At 43.1% G+C, this 22,138-nt stretch overlaps 1 protein-coding gene across 2 annotated transcripts in view; it reads left to right on the forward strand.

The window, feature by feature from the left end:
- srebf2 (sterol regulatory element binding transcription factor 2) overlaps positions 1-22,138 on the forward strand; it is an 87,103-nt gene that overhangs the window by 36,698 nt on the left and 28,267 nt on the right. For both annotated transcript variants that reach the window (XM_061973976.2, XM_061973977.2), the window contains 7 exons: positions 3,257-3,461; positions 3,536-3,711; positions 5,516-5,765; positions 13,259-13,428; positions 13,519-13,693; positions 13,793-13,910; positions 13,987-14,096. In XM_061973976.2, the coding sequence (XP_061829960.1) occupies positions 3,257-3,461; positions 3,536-3,711; positions 5,516-5,765; positions 13,259-13,428; positions 13,519-13,693; positions 13,793-13,910; positions 13,987-14,096 (1,204 nt within the window). The remainder of the gene's footprint in view (positions 1-3,256; positions 3,462-3,535; positions 3,712-5,515; positions 5,766-13,258; positions 13,429-13,518; positions 13,694-13,792; positions 13,911-13,986; positions 14,097-22,138) is intronic.

Genomic DNA, 22,138 nt, shown 5'->3' on the forward strand with positions numbered 1-22,138 from the left:
GGTGTTGGATTTTATCAAATAAATTTCCCCTAAAAATGCGATTTATACTCGAGTGCGACGTATATATGTTTATTTCCTTCTTTATTATACATTTTCGGCCGGTGCGACGTATACTCCGGAGCGATTTATAATCCGAAAAATACGGTACTAGACTTTTAGTAGTAAGCAAACAAAGGCTCCTAATTTGTCTGTTGATGTATGGAATAGGATATTGTGTCATTTCTTATTCAAAATCATGAAGGAGAAGCGGTAGAAAATTTATTATTAATGTTGTTTTAACATGTTCTATCTATACTTCTGTTAAAATGTAATAATCACTTATTCTTCTGTTGTTTAATACTTTTCATTAGTTTTGGATGATACCACAAATTTAGGTATCGAGCCGATACCAAGTACCGTATTTTTCGGACTATAAGTCGCTCCGGAGTATACGTCGCACCGGACGAAAATGCACAATAAAGCAGAAAAAAAACATATATATACGTTGCATTTTTGGGGGAAATTTATTTGATAAACCCCAACACCAAGAATAGACATTTGAAAGGCAATTTAAAATAAATAAAGATTAGTGAACAACAGGCTGAATAAGTGTACGTTATATGCAGTGTTGGGACTAACGCGTTACAAAGTAACGCGTTACTGTAACGCCGTTAGTTTCGGCGGTAACTAGTAATCTAACGCGTTATTTTTTTTTATTCAGTAATTTAGTTACCGTTACTACATGATGCGTTACTGCGTTAATTTACGTTACTTTTGATGTAGTATCGGCTAGAAACAGAAGCGCTGCGGTGTCGTTCTTCTGAATCTTCCTCTGTCACAAGCCGGAGAGAAGAAAAGAGGCGCGGTCTATGTGTGTGGGTGTGGGGAGGGGATGAGGCACACAACTGATCCGCGGTTTGATATATGAAACAAAAAAAAAGTTGTTGGCACGTTCAGTCCACACACAGCGTGGTCATGGCGAGCGGAGTAACGGAGGAGCTTGAATGCCCCCGCCATTGAATCGGTGTGTTTATAAGTGCAGACTCGGTTGTGCAAAACGAGGGTTTTAAACACATGCTGAACGTGCTTGAACCACGTTACGACATCCCGTCGCGCACCCACTTCAGCAATAAGATTGTGCCAGATCTTTATGAGCAGGAGAAGAAAAAAGTTGTGGATGAACTATCCCGAGCATCAGCTGTTGCGCTCATGACAGACGGGTGGACGTCCAGCGGAACTATAAGCGCTCACTTCATCACAGCAGACTGGGAGATGAGAAGACACGCCCCCTCTACGAGAGTCACCTTGCGCAGGTACTGACACAAGCAGTGGAGGAATGGAAGATAAAGATATCCCAGTCACACGTGATAATGCCAAAAATCTAATAATTACAGAGAATGAGGCAGGACTGGGACCACAGATAGGTGCTTTGCACATGTAGTGAATTTGGCATCACATAAGGGAATCTCAGTCAATAGGATGGAGCGCCTCTTTGGGAGGATCAGGAAGGTTTCTTACTTCCACCCAAGCACAACAGCTGCTCATGTGCTTAAGACAAAGCAAGAAATGCTAAAGCTGCCTGCTCATACATGATGTCCCAACGAGGTGGAACTCCACTTATGATATGTTGGAGCAGCAGGCAGCTATATACTCTGCATTGACCCACAACACCCTGAAGACAAATGTCACCCTGTCTGATGATGATGTGAGAGTGGCAGGTGAGGTCCTCCAGGTGCTTAAACCCCTCAAAAGTGTTCCATCTCTACTGAGCACTGAAACTTCACCATCTGTGTCAATGATCCTGCCACTGAAAACAAGTATTCTACAATCCATGGCTCCAAGTGTGGAAGACAGCAGCATCACTCCAGATGTCAGGCTTTATGTTTCAAGGAAGATGATGTGCCTTCTTATGTTGCACTTTAACTTGTTTTTTATTCATGGTCATTGGTCCAAGTTTAAAGAAAGGAGGAATGCCTTTTTATGTTGCACTGTTTTTCATTAATTATGTTAAAAGGAAAATAAAAATGTATGTCAAGTTGATCAACAGATTGTATTATTCTCCAGTGCAATAACAGTACTGAAATGAAGGCAAAAAGGGCATTAATGGGAGCTTTAAAAAAAAAAGAAGTAACTAAATAGTTACTTTTCACAGTAACGCATTACTTTTTGGTGTAAGTAACTGAGTTAGTAACTGAGTTACTTTTGAAATAAAGTAACTAGTAACTGTAACTAGTTACTGGTTTTCAGTAACTAACCCAACACTGGTTATATGACGCATAAATAACCAACTGAGAACGTGCCTGGTATGTTAACCAACACATTATGGTAAGAGTCATTCAAATAACTATAACATATAGAACATGCTGTACGTTTGCCAAACAATCTGTCACTCCCGATCGCTAAATCCCTTGAAATCTTCCTCCTCGGTGTCGCCTCTGGTATGCGCCCCGCTAGCGTCCATTCCTTCTGCTGCTCGATCGCCGTTTTCTGGTGCATATTTCACTATGTCCAGCTTGTAATCTGCAGTATATGATTTCCTTTTCGGTGCCATTTTAGTTCAGTCCTTCTCTGTTTTTATAAGTTACCGCGATTGTTGATGTGATCTATTTTAATAGCTCCGGCAGTAGCGTATAGCATATAGCAGTTAGCATTCCAAAACCCACAATGCACTTCTGCCATGACCCGCCCCCGCCGAATTCCTATTGGTTGGCGTGTGAGTGACGATTGCTGACGTGTGTGTGACGATTGCGGACATTTGCTTCGTCGCTCATGCGAATGAGATGAATAATATTATTTGATATTTTACGGTAATATGTTAATAATTTCACACATAAGTCGCTCCGGAGTATACGTTGCACCCACGGCCAAACTATGAAAAAAACGTCGACTTATAGTTTGAAAAATACGGTAGTTACAGGATCATACATTGGTCATATTCAAAGTTCGAGGTTGGTAAGCACAACCAGAATTATTTCATACATTAGCCGCACCGGGTTATAAGGCGCGCTGTCGGTTTTTGAGAAAATGAAATTATTTTAAGTGCACCTTATAGTCTGAAAAATACAGTAAATCAATTTTGTAACACAGAACATCATTAACCGAGGACCATCTGAAGGTTGTCCTTAATTTGCTTATCCTTCTCAAGGATGATTCTGGCCGTATCTGTTTGTGTTATTAGTTTTTATCTAGATATCATTACAAAGAGTATTGTTCTCCGCAAGCCTATTCATAAATGTTTGTGCTCACCTGATATTAGAGATGTCATGCTCTCTTTCAGATGAAGTGCGAGCCAGACTCTCCTTCCTGTGTCGGCGTGATGGATGGTTCTCGTCTGCTTCTCTGTGCCCTGACCATCTTCTGTCTGTCCCTGAACCCACTACCCTCGCTGTTGGGCTCTGACACGTCTTCAAGCCAAAGTCTCTCTGCAGGGCATGGGCCGTCAAGGACACTTGTTTGGTTCCCGAGTCCCACACAAGACTTTGGTGAGTCAAGTTAACCATGGCAAGAGAATCTCCACACCCCAACCTTTTTTTTTGTCTTCTCCCAAACTCTATAGCCTCATGGCTGCGCTGTATGTTGCCGTGGCTGATGGTTTGGGTCATCAGTGGGCTGGGAGCAGTGTGGGGTTGTGTCCGTGTGCTGTATCTTTGGGAACCTGTCACGCCGCTTCACTCCCCGAAGTCGGTGTCCTTCTGGAGGCACCGCAAGCAAGCCGATGCACACCTCAAGCGCGTAAGTACATTAAATATATTTTGTTGTTATTTACACATCTTGCATGCATGACATGAAATTTAACTGCCGCATTTAAACATCACAGTTGCCACACCACTTTGTTGCGAAAAAGGGATGTGCCGATCGATCGGACCACCAATCAGGATCGACTGATTTCTTTGAAAAAAGTATGCGATTGCCATTGCCGATTAATGCCTTTCAATGCATCACAAACACTGGTCCCCTCTGGCTGATAATGTGTTTCTTTTTAGTCCCGCGGCTGACTTGCTAGAGGCTAATTGTGTATCTCCATACACGGTGTGGAGCCACTTCCCTAAGTTAATACCGTATTTTTCGGACTATAAGTTGCAGTTTTTTTCATAGATTGGCCGACTTATACTCGGGAGCGACTTATGTGTGAAATTATTAACACATTACCGTGAAATATCAAATAATAATATTTAGCTCATTCACGTAAGAGACTAGACGTATAAGATTTCATCGGATTTAGCGATTAGGAGTGACAGATTGTTTGGTAAACGTATAGCATGTTCTATATGTTATAGTTAATTGAATGACTCTTACCATAATATGTTACGTTAACATACCAGGCACGTTCTCAGTAGATTAATTATGCGTCTTATAACGTACACTTATTCAGCCTGTTGTTCACTATTCTTTATTTATTTTAAATTGCCTTTCAAATGTCTATTCTTGGTGTTGGGTTTTATCAAATAAATTTCCCCCAAAAATGCGACTTATACTCCAGTGCGACTTATATATGTTTTTTTCCTTCTTTATTATGCATTTTCGGCCGGTGCGACTTATACTCCGGAGCGACTTATAGTCCGAAAAATACGGTATTAATCACCTCCATTACGGTAAATGAACTGCATTTTTTAGTACCTTGTTAGTAGGGGTGTGAACATTTAGGGACCAGAGGATTCAATCTGATTCTGATTTCTTGGGTGACGATTGAATTCAGAATTGATTCTCGATTCAACACGATTCTCGATTGAAACCAATTTTCGATATGTATTATTTGGTATAATAATTACAATGAAACTTAGGTTACATGTCCCGAAAGCTCTTTCTGGTTGCATGGATATGGCTTTAAAACGTCTTTTTTTAAATGGATTCTTATAAAAAGTATATGTATGATTTTTCTATGGTTATTTATTTATTTATCATTTAAATAGATTTTTGAAAAATTATAATCAATTTAGATCGGAATGAGTAGTAATCACCATTCAGGTGCGAAACGATTTTTTTGTGCACCCCTACTTAGTATCTTAAGTGTCATTATCAAGTATTAGGACGAGGCTAAACATGTTACACACCGTGTGAAAGCAGGAATGGGCACGCTAATAGCTAAGATAGCAGCTAAGTTAGCTAGAAATATTGATTTCAATGAGGACTATATAGAAGTTTTTTTTGTTTAGGTATTGTGTACTATTGACTTTGTTTTGCTCAAAAATTGTATGTAATAACAGAGAATAAGTAAGTAGTTAAAATATTGTGCTATACTTGTTAAACTGTCAATAGCACTCACCATTAATACATTAAGAACATTTACAGTTAACACATGCGATCTCACTCCCAGGATGATCAGAATCGATAGCATAAATCCCTGATCAGAACATCCCTAGATTTAACACACCAGCAGTCATCACCCTTTCATCCCCCAGAAAGTGTTTTGGTTTGGTGCCTTGCTCAAGGCCTCTTAAAGTCCATCTCGACTTAATCCGATGCTAAAGTCGTGTTGAGACCTTTATTAGCCTTGCAGTCTTTCCCTAAAATGGCTCCTGTCTCCCTTCTCGCGTAGGGGGACTATGCTGCTGCATTGCCTTGTTTAGAGACCTGTCTGTCCATCTTGACCAGAGCTTTGCCCTCCACCAAACTGGATCTGTTGTGCTCGTTGTCCTGGAACGTGATTCGCTATTGTTTGCATCGCCCAACCCCGGTCGGCTGGCTGGTTCACCAAGTCGGAGGAAAACACGAAGGGGACGAGGCAAGGACGAGTGCAAAGGATGCAGCACTGGTTTACCATCGTCTGAGCCAACTGCAACTCACAGGTAAGCGGTGGTTTGGGATATTAAAATAATTCCCATTGCCCCACGTCCGTGCACACTTGATTTTGGATTCTTTGATTGTTCTGCGTCTGTACGGAACAGGATGGTTGTACGAGGTTAGTTTGGCATGGTTCAGTAACCAGGTTATATAATCGATGCAGTGGTTCCAGAAACATTCAAAATAATGCTGTGTCATATTACAAAACTCAAAACCAGTGAAGTTGGCACGTTGTGTAAATTGTAAATAAAAACAGAATACAATGATTTGCAAATCCTTTTAAACTTATATTCAATTGAATAGACTGCAAAGACAAGTTACTTAACGTTGGAACTGGTAAACTTTGGTATTTTTTGCAAATATTAGCTCATTTGGAATTTGATGCCTGCAACATATTTCCAACAAGCAGGCACTAGTGGCAAAAAAGACTGAGAAAGTTGAGGAATGCTTGTTCTGTGGTCTGACAAGTCCACATTTCAAATTGTTTTTGGAAACTGTGGACGTCGTGTCCTCCGGACCAAAGAGGAAGAGAACCATCCGGATTGTTATACGCGCAAAGTTCAAAAGCCAGCATCTGTGATGGTATGGGGGTGTATTAGTGAACCAAGGCATGGGTAACTTACACATCTGTGAAGGCACCATTAATGCTGAAAGGTATATACAGGTTTTGGGGCACCATACGTTGCCATCCAAGTAACGTTTTTTTGCTTATTTCAGCAAGACAATGCAAAGACACATTCTGCACGTGTTACAACAGCGTGGCTTCATAGTATAAGAGTGCTGGTACTAGACTGGCCTGCCTGTAGTCCAGACCTGTCTCCCATTGAAAATGTGTGGCACATTATGAAGCCTAAAATACCACAACAGAGACCCCAGACTGTTGAACAACTTAAGCTGTACATTAAGCAAGAATGGGAAAGAATTCCACTTCAAAAATGTGTCTCCTCAGTTCCCAAACGTTTACTGAGTGTTTTTAAAAGGAAAGGCCATGTAATACAGTGGTAAAAATGCCCCTGTCACAACTTTTTGCAGTGTGTTGCTGCCATTAAATTCTAAGTTAATGATTATTTGCAAAATAAATGTAGTTTCTCTGTTCGAACATTAAATGTATTGTATATGCAGTCTATTCAATTGAATATAAGTTGAAAAGGATTTGCAAATCATTGTACCTTATTTTTCGGATTATAAATCGCAGTTTTTTCATAGTTTGGCCCGGGGGTGTGTCTTATACTCCGGAGCGACTTATGTGTGAAATTATTAACACATTACCGTAAAATATCAAATAATAATATTTATCTAAGTCGCGTAAGAGACGAAGCAAATGTCCGCAATCGTCACACACACGTCAGCAATCGTCACACACGTCAACCAATAAGAATTCGGCAGGGGCGGGTCATGGCAGAAGTGCATTGTGGGTCATGGGATGCTAACTGCTGCTACATCCGTAGCTATTAAAATGGATTATTTCAACATTGCCGGTAATTTATAAAAACTGAGAAGGGCTGAACTAAAATGGCAGGAAATCATATACTGCAGATTACAAGCTGGACGTAGTGAAATATGCAGCAGAAACGGCTAACGAGCAGCAGAAAGAAAGGAAACGGCGCATAGCAGAGGCGACACCGGGGAGGAGGATTTCATCGGATTTAGCGATCGGGAGTGACAGATTGTTTGGTAAACGTATAGCATGTTCTATATGTTATAGTTATTTGATTGACTCTTGCCATGATGTGTTGCGTTACCATACCAGGCACGTTCTCAGTTGGTTATTTGTGCGTCATATGGCGTACACTTATTCAGCCTGTTGTTCACTATTCTTTATTTATTTTAAATTGCCTTTCAAATGTCTATTCTTGGTGTTGGATTTTATCAAATAAATTTCCCCCAAAAATGCGACTTATACTCCAGTGCGACGTATATATGTTTTTTTCCTTCTTTATTGTGCATTTTCGGCCGGTGCGACGTATACTCCGGAGCGACTTCGGTATTCTGTTTTTATTTACGATTTACACAACGTGCCAACTTCACTGGTTTTGTATATTTGAGTACATTGTGAAGACATCGTCTTACCTAAATGCCCTAAATAGGTCTGATTTTGCAAAAAATTTGGTTTCTTAAATGTTCACACTTACATGTGGAGTCCCAGTTTCCATGTTCTATCTCTAATGCGACTGTTGACTGTACGCTGTGTGCCTCCCGGCAATTGTGGTCCTTTTAGTTTGTTAAGCTTTGTGGTCATGTAAAGTAGAGGAAAAGAATGCTACATGCTAATGTGTTATCGCTAGTAGCTTCCAAGCGCCGGATCTAACCGACATTGTTGTTAATGTTTTATGTGTTGAAATGACACTTGTGGTGTCATTTGGTGTTATGATCATTTGAGACATTCAATACCATCTACGTTTTGGTGAACTGTTAATGCATACGGCGGAGTGCTTTCTTTTTTTAATTACTGGTTTATTATATATATATATATATATATATATATATATATATATATATATATATATATATATATATATATATATATATATATATATATATATATATATATAAAACGTCAATTATGTTTAAATTGTTGTATTTGAAAGTTTAATTCTTACATCACTAAATAAAGAATGAACCACAACGTTGTGGTTGATTTGAATGACTCAATCAATCAATTCTGTCGTCAAGTCATTTGCTTGGCGCTGTTGCTCCAGTTCAACTTTGTCTTCTTAAAAGCCGCCACTGTCCTCTTAATATTTGCACATTTTGTAGATGGCTGCCGCGGGTATATCTACAATATATATAAAAATCATGTCCACATCACAGACATGCTGACAACGCTCCAGACAATGGCGTATGTTTTGTTTACATCCGGTTTCAGTAGCGTGGTTTTCGGTGATCAAAGTCTTTTTCCGGTGGTCAAGTTTTCGGTTTGTCACTTGTCAATAGTGCGCAAATAATAGGCTATATATACAGTCGTGGTCAAAAGTTTACATACACTTGTAAAGAACATAATGTCATGGCTGTCTTGAGTTTCCAATATCTTCTACAACTCTTAGTTTTTTGTGATGAGTGATTGGAGCACATACTTGTTTGTCACAAAAAACATTCATAAAGTTTGGTTCTTTTATGAATTTATTATGGGTCTACTGAAAATGTGACCAAATCTGCTGGGTCAAAAGTATACATACAGCAATGTTAATATTTGGTTACATGTCCCTTGGCAAGTTTCACTGCAGTAAGGTGCCTTTGGTAGCAATCCACACGCTTCTGGTTGAATTTTTGACCACTCCTCTTGACAAAATTGGTGCAGTTCAGCTAAATGTGTTGGTTTTCTGACATAGACTTGTTTCTTCAGCATTGTCCACATGTTCTCAATGGGGTTTAAGTCAGGACTTTGGGAAGGCCATTCTAAAACTTTAATTCTAGCCTGATTTAGCCATTCCTTTACCACTTTTGACGTGTGTTTGGGGTCATGTCCTGTTGGAACACCCAACTGCGCCCAAGACCCAACCTCCGGGCTGATGATTTTACAAACCCCGTTTCCATATGAGTTGGGAAATTGTGTTAGATGTAAATATAAACGGAATACAATGATTTGCAAATCCTTTTCAACCCATATTCAATTGAATGCACTACAAAGACAAGATATTTGATGTTCAAACTCATAAACTTTATTTATTTTTTTGCAAATAATAATTAACTTAGAATTTCATGGCTGCACCACGTGCCAAAGTAGTTGGGAAAGGGCATGTTCACCACTGTGTTACATGGCCTTTCCTTTTAACAACACTCAGTAAATGTTTGGGAACTGAGGAGACACATTTTTTAAGCTTCTCAGGTGGAATTCTTTCCAATTCTTGCTTGATGTACAGCTTGAGTTGTTCAACAGTCCGGGGGTCTCCGTTGTGGTATTTTACGCTTCATAATGCGCCACACATTTTCAATGGGAGACAGGTCTGGACTACAGACAGGCCAGGCTAGTACCCGCACTCTTTTACTATGAAGCCACGTTGATGTAACACGTGGCTTGGCATTGTCTTGCTGAAATAAGTAGGGGCGTCCATGGTAACGTTGCTTGGATGGCAACATAAGTTGCTCCAAAACCTGTATGTACCTTTCAGCATTAATGGCGCCTTTGTAGTGGAAGGTCCAGGTTTTAAATGAGAACAAAAGTGGATTCAACACAAGAGTTTTATTTTACTCATTATTAAATGGTTGGATTAAGTTGTCAAGCACACAGACAGTTTTCCCCGGGGGCGCCCGTCAGCATGCAATGAAAATAAGCCCTCTCCTTGCTTTGACTTCGTCATTTTTATCTGTTTTCCTCGTGCGTCAAAGTCCTGATGTTTTGACAAGTTTGTTCCGCAATCTCCTTGAATTCCTTAGTCATACTTAGACAATCAAAACATTTTGTAGAATGGTCAGCCCGACTCCATATTCAACTTTTGCCTACATCTGGTCCTTTCATGGTTTAGAATAGACGAGAAATGAAATGAGCAGACATTCTTGACAGACACGAAATATAGCTCAAAAGTCAGAAATTCCACTACACCTTCACAGATGTGTAAGTTACCCATGTCTTGGGCACTAATACATCCCCATACCATCACAGATGCTGGCTTTTCAACTTTGCGCCTATAACAATCCGAATGGTTCTTTTCCTCTTTGGTCCGGAGGACACAACGTCCACAGTTTCCAAAAACAATTTGAAATGTGGACTCGTCAGACCACAGAACACTTTTCCACTTTGTATCAGTCCATCTGAGATGAGCTCAGGCCCACCGAAGCCGACGGCGTTTCTGGGTGTTGTTGATAAGAGAGTTTTAACTTGCACTTACAGATGTAGCGACCAACTGTAGTTACTGACAGTGGGTTTCTGAAGTGTTCCTGAGCCCATGTGGTGATATCCTTTACACACTGATGTCGCTTGTTGATGCAGTACAGCCTGAGGGATCGAAGGTCACGGGCTTAGCTGCTTACGTGCAGTGATTTCTCCAGATTCTCTGAACCCTTTGATGATATTATGGACCGTAGATGGTGAAATCCCTAAATTCCTTGCAATATCTGGTTGAGAAAGGTTTTTCTTAAACTGTTCAACAATTTGCTCAGGCATTTGTTGACAAAGTGGTGACCCTCGCCCCATCCTTGTTTGTGAATGGAATCTACTTTTATACCCAATCATGGCACCCACCTGTTCCCAATTTGCCTGTTCACCTGTGGGATGTTCCAAATAAGTGTTTGATGAGCATTCCTCAACTTTATCAGTATTTATTACCACCTTTCCCAACTTCTTTGTCACGTGTTGCTGGCATTAAATTCTAAAGTTAATGATGATTTGCAAAAAAAAAAAAAATGTTTATCAGTTTGAACATCAAATATGTTGTCTTTGTAGCATATTAAACTGAATATGGGTTGAAAATGATTTGCAAATCATTGTAGTCCGTTTATATTTACATCTAACACAATTTCCCAACTCATATGAAAACGGGGTTTGTAGGTTGTCCTGAAGAATTTGGAGGTAATCCTCCTTTTTCATTGTCCCATTTACTCTCTGTAAAGCACCAGTTCCATTGGCAGCAAAACAGGCCCAGAGCATAATACTACCACCATCATGCTTGACGGTAGGATGGTGTTCCTGTAATTAAAGTCCTCACCTTTACTCCTCCAAACATATTGCTGGGTATTGTGGCCAAACAGCTAAAACATTTTTTCATCTGACCACAGAACTTTCCTCCAGAAGGTCTTATCTTTGTCCATGTGATCAGCAGCAAACTTTAGATGAGCCTTAAGGTGTCGCTTCTGGAGCAAGGGCTTCCTTCTCGCCTCGCAGTCCATGGCGATGCAAAACACGCTTGACTGTGGACACTGACACCTGTGTTCCAGCAGCTTCCAATTCATTGCAGACCTGCTTTTTGGTGGTTCTCGGTTGATTCTAGATCATCCTGACCAATTTTCTCTCAGCAGCAGGTGATAGCTTGCGTTTTCTTTCTGATTGTGGCAGTGACAAAACTGTGCCATGCACTTTATTTATACTTACCAACAATTGTCTGCACAGTTGCTCTTGGGACCTTAAGCTGCTTTGAAATGGCTTCAAGTGACTTTCCTGACTTGTTCAAGTCAATGATGCGTTTTTTTCAGATCTGTGCTGAGTTCCTTTGACTTTCCCATTGTCTCGTTTGTAACCGAGCCTAATGACTGCATCACATGAGCCCTATTTAAATGGGCTCAGAGAAGTCAACAGGTGTCGTCAATCATAATCACTCACATAAAGTTCAGAGGCCATGCCATAAGCTGATTTGATTGTAACTTTTCTACATCACCAAAATTAATAATGTATGTTGCTGTATGTATACTGTTGACCCAGCAGATTTGGTCACATTTTCAGTAGACCCATAATAAATTCATAAAAGACTGTTGCACCAGTTGTCCGCTGTTAGCATATATTACTTCTATCAAACATGGTGGGAGTGTCTGTTACAAGCTACTGCAGTAGTAAACCGTAGGGATGTGGTACTCGCTATAATCCTGCACGGGACAATCCGCTTTAAATAAAGAGGATTAAAAAAAATGGTGATATTAATCGAGATCGGATGATAGGAAAAAATTAATCGTGATAATTTTTTTTGCCTTATTGCCCAGCCCTATGTTAATGTTCCATTTCATGTGGTTTAAATTTGACGTCAGTTTTTCCCATGGTTGCGAACACACTGTCCATGCCTGAAAGGTGATTGGCGGAGAATGAGGAAGTGTTGTGCGAAGACTCAAAGAGGCGAAAGTGTATTCACGGGAGGTAAAACCTGTTGGAATTGTGCCGTTATTTGCTATCGTAAGATTGGTAATAAAAGTTAAAAATAGCGTCAAACTTTGTGTGATTTCTTCTGGGGGCTACAATATAGTACATTACTTATTTTGAAGTACAAAATGTCCTGTCGCACAGGAGGTATAACCTGTTGGAATTTGTTGTCATAAGTTTGGTAATAAAAGTTAAAAATAGCGTCAAACTTTGTGATTTCTTCTGGGGGCTACAATATAGTATATTACTTTAATTTGTTTTCAAGTACAAAAAGTCCCGTCGCACAGGAGGTAAAACCTGTTGGAATTTGTTGTCATAATTTTGGTAATAAAAGTTAAAAAAAGCGTCGAACTTTGTGTGATTTCTTCTGGGAGCTACATTATAATATTAATTTGTTTTCAAGTACAAAAAAGCCCTTATTTTCAAGTTGTAGTGGGAATAAAAATGCTGTGGCGGCGCGCCACATTTAATTACGTTAAAGGGAAACCCTGGAGTTGTAATATTTACATCAATTCTGTTTTTTATTTTTGAATTCAAAGAAGTCGCAGCAAATCTTTCCCTCTCCTCCTCCTGTTCCACTTTGTACTGCAACCTGAAAAAAAAGTTGATTGATAAAAGAATCTGTTGAGGCGTCTGCTTTTTGGCAAATTCTGACTCTCAATATGAGAGGTTTGAGTGGTTAAAATGATATTTGGTGGAATTTCTCACTTCCTTCAGGAAAGGTGCCCGAGCGCAGTGGCTTGTGGGCCCTGTCTCTGTCTCTGAGCGCTGTGAACCTTAGCGAGAGCGCCCAAGGGAAGATGGCTCCATCCCAGCTCGCCGAGATCAATGTCACTGCAGCCACAGCCCTGCGTGCTGTACTGGGGCTCCATTTCTCCTTCCTGCCCGTACGTGTCTTAGCGTCTTCGGACATACGAGTGGAATAACTCTGGATTATCTTGTCGTCATTGCCAGCATTTCCTGGTCTTGTCTCCCAGGGTTACTTATTAAGCTGTGCAGAGAGCATTGCCAGTCCATCGGAAGCAAAGCAGATCCCCCGCTGCCTGCGCTGGCTTTTCACACCATCAGGCAGGCAGTTCTTCCTAAGCTGCGATTGGTCGCTGAAGTCCGAGAGCATCGATGTGGTGTTTACGTCGCAGAGGGAAGACCCAGGTGCAAATGATAAATGACCTAAAAAGATTCAGATGGTGTCTTGTCATGTTGTGAAAACTGACAAATGCTCCCCCCGTTTCACTTATGACCTCGGTCTAGCCGACCCAATGGCGCAGTTGCACCGCTGTTTCTGCAGAAAGCTGCTGGAGAGAGCCGTACACAGCCTCATCCAGCCGCAGAAGGACTCTGAAGGAGGCGAGCACAGGACAAGCTCAGGGTATGGTACTACTTTACCGGAGAGTTCTGCCTCTTTGAGTAAACACACTCTTACGTTTGTTGTTTTCTTCTTCCAGGGAGTTTTCCAGTGCCCTGGAGTTCCTGCAGCAATTAAACAACTGTACAGATGACTCTGCCTCTGCTCTTCCTCCCTTCTCAACTCCTCCCAGTCACACCATCACGCCAGGTATGACGAAACACGAACCCAACCCTTCCTGATTTGGATATATTTAGAATGTAATTTCCTTGTTGTCATTGATTTTTTTTTAGGTGGTGAATATTATGCAGTAAATATGAGGAAGGATTTTTTTCCCTTGTAGTTATTTCTTGTTACTGTTGCTGGGTCGCAATTAGGTGACCTCGAGGCACTTCAAGACAATGGTCTAGAGCAGGGGTGTCCAAACTACAAGTGTGGCCCGCTGACATCTTCAAATTGGCCCGTGAGTCATCATCAAATCAAAAACGAAATCCTCCACACACACATATGTGTGTGTATATATATATATATATATATATATATATATATATATATATATATATGTATATGTGTGTGTGTGTGTGTGTGTGTGTGTGTGTGTGTGTGTGTGGTGTGTGTCGCCATCTAGTGGATAACATCAGCTTTCAGGTCAATGATCATTAATTATGTATTAAAAGGATCTCTGCGATGCATTAACTTATATGACCCAATGCAAACAACCTTACCTAGTGCAATCAAAAAAAAAAAAAAAAAATTCCAACCAACACAACATGTCAACAGGCATGGTTACTGAACTTTCTGTATATCATAAAAAAGGTCCATTAACCATAAAAAAAATTCTAAATTAGACCCATTACAAAGCATGATGGGTAAAAATGCAAAACACTCTCCAGACTTTACCATTTTTGGTGCATTTTAACTGCTTGATATTTCTGATTAATTACAAAACTGTAAGGAGGTCGTCACGGAAATAAACAAGGTAGAACTTTCACATAGTCTTAATATCCAATTATATTATAACCATTATAATATATATATATATATATATATATATATATAATATTATATGAACGTGTGTATGTGTACATATATATATTATATGTGTGTATATATATGTATGTATGTATATACAAACCCCGTTTCCATAAGAGTTGGGAAATTGTGTTAGATGAAAATATAAACGGAATACAATGATTTGCAAATCCTTTTCAACCCATTGTGAGGTGCAGTCACAAACCAACCTCCCAGAGAGAGTTCTGTTAGGGTTCAAACGCAGCAGCGTTGCTTTATCAGTCACTTTTTTGGAATGCAGGTTAACTTAAATTCCTCCTGGTTGGGGCTTTCATTTAAACAAACAAATTATCGCGTTCCTCATGCCTTGATCAGGTCTCCTAAATTGCCTGGAACATATAGCAGAGAAATCTCTGATCAGTGCAAAGTTCAATAAAACACAGCATTCAATGAATCAAACATCTTACACAATTAGCAGACTAATTTACAAACTATATTTCAGTGGAGCAACACACTTACCGCCCGATGGAAGCAGACCTTTCCCAGCAGGGAGCCAGTCACACAATGAGTCAAAAACTGAGGTGCTATTTAAATCAAACACAGTGATTGCCAACCTGACACAGCTGCCTTGGGGCAGGTGGCCACACATCAGCCTGATTGAGGATAGAATTAGGGATGTACTTGCCTTCAATGACCACACCTAGAGGGTGGATGGCCCACTTCACAGCAAGACACTCTTTCTCCACGGTAGAGTAATTTTTCTCATGCTTCAGCAGTTTTCGGAAAATGAAGGTTACGGGGTGTTCATCGGCACCAACCAATTGGGCTAGGACTGCCCCGATCCCAGTGCCAGAGGCATCTGTGTGGAGGACAAATGGCTTTGTGAAGTCAGGTGCAACAAGGATGGGTTCCTCACACAGAGCCTGTTTTAACTTCTCGAAGGCCCCTTCCGTTTCGGTGGTCCAAGATACTCGGTGGGTTGACCGTTGGCGAGTGAGGTCGTTGAGGGGGGACGCTATTGTGGCAAAGTCTTTGATAAACTTCTGGTAGTAGCCGATCAGACCTAAGAAGGACTGCACCTGTCTTTTAGTGATGGGGCGGGGCCAGTTCCGTATCTTCTCCACCTTCTGGGCTTGGGGTCGCACACACCCACGGCCTATCGTATACCCGAGGTAGTCTGTTTTGGTCCACTTCTTGCCGTTTGCTGTTAGACCAGCCTGACGAAGGGCCCTGAGGACAGCCTCCAGGTGTTCCAGATGGTGGGCCCAGGTGGCGCTGTGAACCACGATGTCATCAAGATAGGCGGCGGCATAGGCTTGGTGAGGACGGAGGATTCGGTCCATCATGCGCTGGAAGGTCGCAGGGGCCCCGTGGATGCCGAAGGGGAGGACAGTGTACTGGAACAAGCCGTCTGGAGTTGAGAAGGCCGTCTTGGGTTTGGCTCTCTGGGTCAGGGGTACCTGCCAATAACCTTTTGTCAAGTCCATGGTGCTGACGAAGCGGGCAGGTCCAAGGCGGTCAATCAGCTCATCGGCTCTAGGCATGGGATATGCATCGAAGGTGGATATGTCGTTTAGTTTTCGGAAGTCGTTGCAAAACCTCAAGGAGCCATCTGGTTTAGGGACGATCGCGATTGGACTGGACCAAGGGCTGTAGGACTCTTCACTAACGCCTTGGTCAAGCATCTTTTTTACCTCTTCTTTTATCGCTTCCCTCCACGCTTCTGGGACCCTGTATGGTCGTTGCCTGACCACCTTCCCAGGCGGGGTCTCTATGTCATGTTCTATGACATGGGTGCGCCCGGGCATCTCTGCAAAAATGTCTCGGTAGCGACCCAAGAGCTCTTGGACATCTTGGACTTGTGTTGGGCCAAGGTCCACGCCTACATTGACGGCGGGTTTCTGGGAAGAGAGGTCCGTTAGAAGGGCAGGGCTAGGCAAAGGTGCAGCAGTGTGCCATCTTTTCAATACATTTATATGGTACAGCTGCAAACCTTTCCTCCGGCCGGGTTGCTGCACACGGTAGTTGACGGCCCCCACTCGCTCAGCGATATCGTACGGGCCGTGCCATTTAGCCAAGAATTTGCACTCTGCCGTCGGGACCAGTACTAAGACAAGGTCACCCACCTTAAACTCACGGAGACGGGCGCCCTTGTTGTATGTTTGTGCCTGGGCAGCTTGAGCCTTCTCCAAATGGTCCCGGACCAGTGGCCATACCCTTCTGGCTCTCTCCTGTAGGTGTTCCACGTGGTCTATAACGTTCCGGTGGGGGGAGGGCTGACTTTCCCAGGCTTGCTTGGCGAGGTCTAGCAGACCCCGTGGAATCCGCCCGTAGAGCAGCCCAAAGGGAGAAAAACCTGTAGAGGCTTGTGGCACTTCACGAATAGCAAACAGTACATAAGGAATTAACCGGTCCCAGTCTTTCCCGTCAACTTCAACCAGTTTCCTTAACATTGTCTTCAAGGTTGAATTAAAGCGTTCCACTAGTCCGTTAGTTTGTGGGTGATAGACTGAGGTTCTGATCTGTTTTATCTTAAGCCATTTATACAATACGGTCATTACACGGGCCATAAAACAGGTACCCTGGTCTGTCAAAACCTCGTGTGCTATTCCAACCCGGCTAAAAAGCATGAGTAGTTCATGTGCAACATTCTTGGCGGTAGCAACATGCAAGGGAATGGCCTCGGGGTATCGGGTTGCGTTATCGACGATGACAAGGATATAGCGGTGTTCACGAGACGATTTTGGCAACGGCCCCACAATGTCCATAGCTACCTGTGAAAATGGCGTCTCAATAATAGGGAGGGGTATGAGGGGATTCCGGAGAAAGGGCCGCGGTGCCGCTTTTTGACATTCCGGACAGGTGTGACAAAAGTCTTCGACGGCTCGCTTCACCCCGGGCCAATAAAAACTTGCGACCACTCGGTCATAGGTCTTCTGGGCTCCCAGATGAGTGAGCAAGGTACAACACCCGGGTGACGTAACTTTTCGGCACTAATAGTTGTTCGACAACTTCCCCACCCTTAGCTTTTGCACTTCGTTACAACAGACCCGCTTTTACCAAAAAATGAGGATAAGACATCCCACTCACCCCAGAGACCAGTTGACCGTCTATGGGGGCGATGCTTTGGCGGGCCATTTCCAGGTTGGGGTCAGCCCATTGGGCTGTGGCGTACTCTCCTTGAGGTGGATTCCCCTCGACCGGCATGAGCGGGAACTCAGAGAAGGGGTCTTCACTGGCTGGAGGGGTCTCTCCCCCACTGGCGTCTTTCAGATGCTCCACTTCCTGGTGAGGTTCCTCTAGGTGCTCGGAAGGTGGGGAATGCGGTCCGCGGGGTCGAGGCTGCGGGGCGCCGGTCTCTGCGTCTTGTTTGTCGGGGAGGATGTGGGCAGCGGCCTGGGTTCCAATACTATGCTGGAAGAGGACACAATCCGTGCCTATCAGCAGAGGGACAGGTAGGTTGGAGACCACCCCAGCAGCCACATTGGCGTCTCCACGGGGGGTCTGGACCCGGATATGGCTGACCGGGTAATGGCGGACATCACCATGGACGCAGATGACCGGGACTGTGTCTGAGCCGACAGGACCAGCATAGTCAGCCCTCACCAAGGTGACGACGCTGCCAGAATCAATCAGGCCATGGCCGTCGGTACCTCCCACCCGCACCGGCAGGGTGGCATGGGGTCGGCTGGTGTCCCTGGTGTGCAAGCAAGGTCGGTGGGCACCCGAGCTGGCGGCAGAGGGCATTGAGACGTCTCGGTCCCGCTCCGGACAGGCCCAGGAGATGTGACCTTCTCGCCCGCAGACACAGCACCTTCTGGGGGGTCGGGCCAACCTTTCCGGTGGGTTACTATCCCTTGGGGCATTACGTGGAGGAGTACGGGGAGGAAATCGCCCATCCTTTCAGCAGGGGTGGGGCGGCTTGGCTCAGCTCTGGTGGTTCGGAGCATCTCGTTGCTAACTTGGTAGTTCTCCAACAGAGCTACCAGAGAATCCAGGGAGGTGGGGCTCACCTGCGCAGCATACTTTCTGGCATCGGGCGGAAAAGCTCGAATACACCGATCAATCACCAATCTTTGGATCCAGGGTGTCTCCTCGCCACTCGTCAGCCAGCACTGGGTAAGACGTAGCAGCTCTGCGAGCTGGGCCCTGGGCGGATGGCTGGCACAGTAGGCCCAGGCGTGGTATCGCTGAGCTCTAGCTGGTAGACTGTACCCATGGCTTGCTAATATAGCGGCCTTGAGCTTGGGATAGTCTCGTGCGTCCTCTGCTCGCAGGTCGCGGCAGGCGTGCTGGGCCTCCCCAATGAGGAACGGGGCAATTATTGCATGCTTTCATTGTGATGGCTGGCCCTCCGCCTAGTCTCACCTGTTCGGAGGTATTGTGCTGCTCCACACCATATTCAATTGAATGCACTACAAAGACAAGATATTTGATGTTCAAACTCATAAACTTTATTTTTAATAGTAATTACCGTATTTTTCGGACTATAAGTTGACATTTTTTTCATAGTTTGGCCGTGGGTGCGACCTATACTCCGGAGCGACTTATGTGCGAAATTATTAACATATTACCGTAAGATATCAAATAATATTGTTTATCTCATTCTCGTGAGCGACGAAGCAAATGTCTGCAATGGTCACACACACGTCAGCAATCGTCACTCACACGCCAACCAATAACAATACGGCGGGGGCGGGTCATGGCAGAAGTGCATTGTGGGTTTTGGAATGTTAACTGCTATATGCTATACGCTACTGCCGGAGCTATTAAAATGGATCATATCAACAATCGCGGTAACTTATAAAAACTGAGAAGGACTGAACTAAAATGGCACCGAAAAGGAAATCATATACTGCAGATTACAAGCTGGACGTAGTGAAATATGCACCAGAAAACGGCGATCGAGCAGCAGAAAGAATGGACACTAGCGGGGCATACCAGAGGCGCGACACCGAGGGAGAAGATTTCATGGGATTTAGCGATCGGGAGTGACAGATTGTTTGGTAAACGTATAGCATGTTCTATATGTTATAGTTATTTGAATGACTCTTGCCATGATGTGTTGGTTAACATACCAGGCACGTTCTCAGTTGGTTATTTGTGCGTCATATGGCGGATTGTTATAGGCGCAAAGTTGAAAAGCCAGCATCTGTGATGGTATGGGGGTGTATTAGTGCCCAAGACATGGGTAACTTACACATCTGTGAAGGCGCCATTAATGCTGAAAGGTACATACAGGTTTTGGAGCAACATATGTTGCCATCCAAGCAACGTTACCATGGACACCCCTGCTTATTTCAGCAAGACAATGCCAAGCCACGTGTTATATCAACGTGGCTTCATAGTAAAAGAGTGCGAGTACTAGACTGGCCTGCCTGTAGTCCAGACCTGTCTCCCATTGAAAATGTGTGGCGCATTATGAAGCCTAAAATACCACAACGGAGACCCCCGGACTGTTGAACAACTTAAGCTGTACATCAAGCAAGAATGGGAAAGAATTCCACTTGAGAAGCTTAAAAAATGTGTCTCCCCAGTTCCCAAACGTTTACTGAGTGTTGTTAAAAGGAAAGGCCATGTAACACAGTGGTGAACATGCCCTTTCCCAACTACTTTGGCACGTGTTGCAGCCATGAAATTCTAAGTTACCGTATTTTTCGGACAATAAGTCGCTCCAGAGTATACGTCGCACCGGCCGGAAATGGACAATAAAGAAGAAAAAAAACATATATACGTCGCACTAGAGTATAAGTCGCATTTTTGGGGGAAATTTATTTGATAAAACCCAACACCAAGAATAGACATTTGAAAGGCAATTTAAGATAAATAAAGAATAGTGAACAACAGGCTGAATAAGTATTCAGCCTGAAAGGCAATTTAAGATAAATAAAGAATAGTGAACAACAGGCTGAATAAGTATTCAGCCTGTTGTTCACTATTCTTTATTTATCTTAAATTGCCTTTCAAATGTCTATTCTTGGTGTTGGGTTTTATCAAATAAATTTCCCCCAAAAATGCGACTTATACTCTAGTGCGACGTATATATGTTTTTTTTCTTCTTTATTGTCCATTTCCGGCCGGTGCGACGTATACTCTGGAGCGACTTATTGTCCGAAAAATACGGTAACTTAGAATTTCATGGCTGCAACACGTGCCAAAGTAGTTGGGAAAGGGCATGTTCACCACTGTGTTACATGGCCTTTCCTTTTAACAACACTCAGTAAACGTTTGGGAACTGGGGAGACACATTTTTTAAGCTTCTCAAGTGGAATTCTTTCCCATTCTTGCTTGATGTACAGCTTAAGTTGTTCAACAGTCCGGGGGTCTCCGTTGTGGTATTTTAGGCTTCATAATGCGCCACACATTTTCAATGGGAGACAGGTCTGGACTACAGGCAGGCCAGTCTAGTACTCGCACTCTTTTACTATGAAGCCACGTTGATATAACACGTGGCTTAGCATTGTCTTGCTGAAATAAGCAGGGGTGTCCATGGTAACGTTGCTTGGATGGCAACATATGTTGCTCCAAAACCTGTATGTACCTTTCAGCATTAATGGCGCCTTCACAGATGTGTAAGTTACCCATGTCTTGGGCACTAATACACCCCCATACCATCACAGATGCTGGCTTTTCAACTTTGCGCCTATAACAATCCGGATGGTTCTTTTCCTCTTTGGTCCGGAGGACACGACGTCCACAGTTTCCAAAAACAATTTGAAATGTGGACTCGTCAGACCACAGAACACTTTTCCACTTTGTATCAGTCCATCTTAGATGAGCTCAGGCCCAGCGAAGTCGACGACGTTTCTGGGTGTTGTTGATAAACGGTTTTCGCCTTGCATAGGAGAGTTTTAACTTGCACTTACAGATGTAGCGACCAACTGTAGTTACTGACAGTGGGTTTCTGAAGTGTTCCTGAGCCCATGTGGTGATATCCTTTACACACTGATGTCGCTTGTTGATGCAGTACAGCCTGAGGGATCGAAGGTCACGGGCTTAGCTGCTTACGTGCAATGATTTCTCCAGATTCCCTGAACCCTTTGATGATATTATGGAACGTAGATGGTGAAATCCCTAAATTCCTTGCAATAGCTGGTTGAGAAAGATTTTTCTTAAACTGTTCAACAATTTGCTCACACATTTGTTGACAAAGTGGTGACCCTCGCCCCATCCTTGTTTGTGAATGACTGAGCATTTCATGGAATCTACTTTTGTACCCAATCATGGCACCCACCTGTTCC

Source organism: Nerophis lumbriciformis, linkage group LG22, assembly GCF_033978685.3.
Source record: "Nerophis lumbriciformis linkage group LG22, RoL_Nlum_v2.1, whole genome shotgun sequence".
In the NCBI taxonomy this organism is placed as follows: Eukaryota; Metazoa; Chordata; class Actinopteri; order Syngnathiformes; family Syngnathidae; genus Nerophis; species Nerophis lumbriciformis.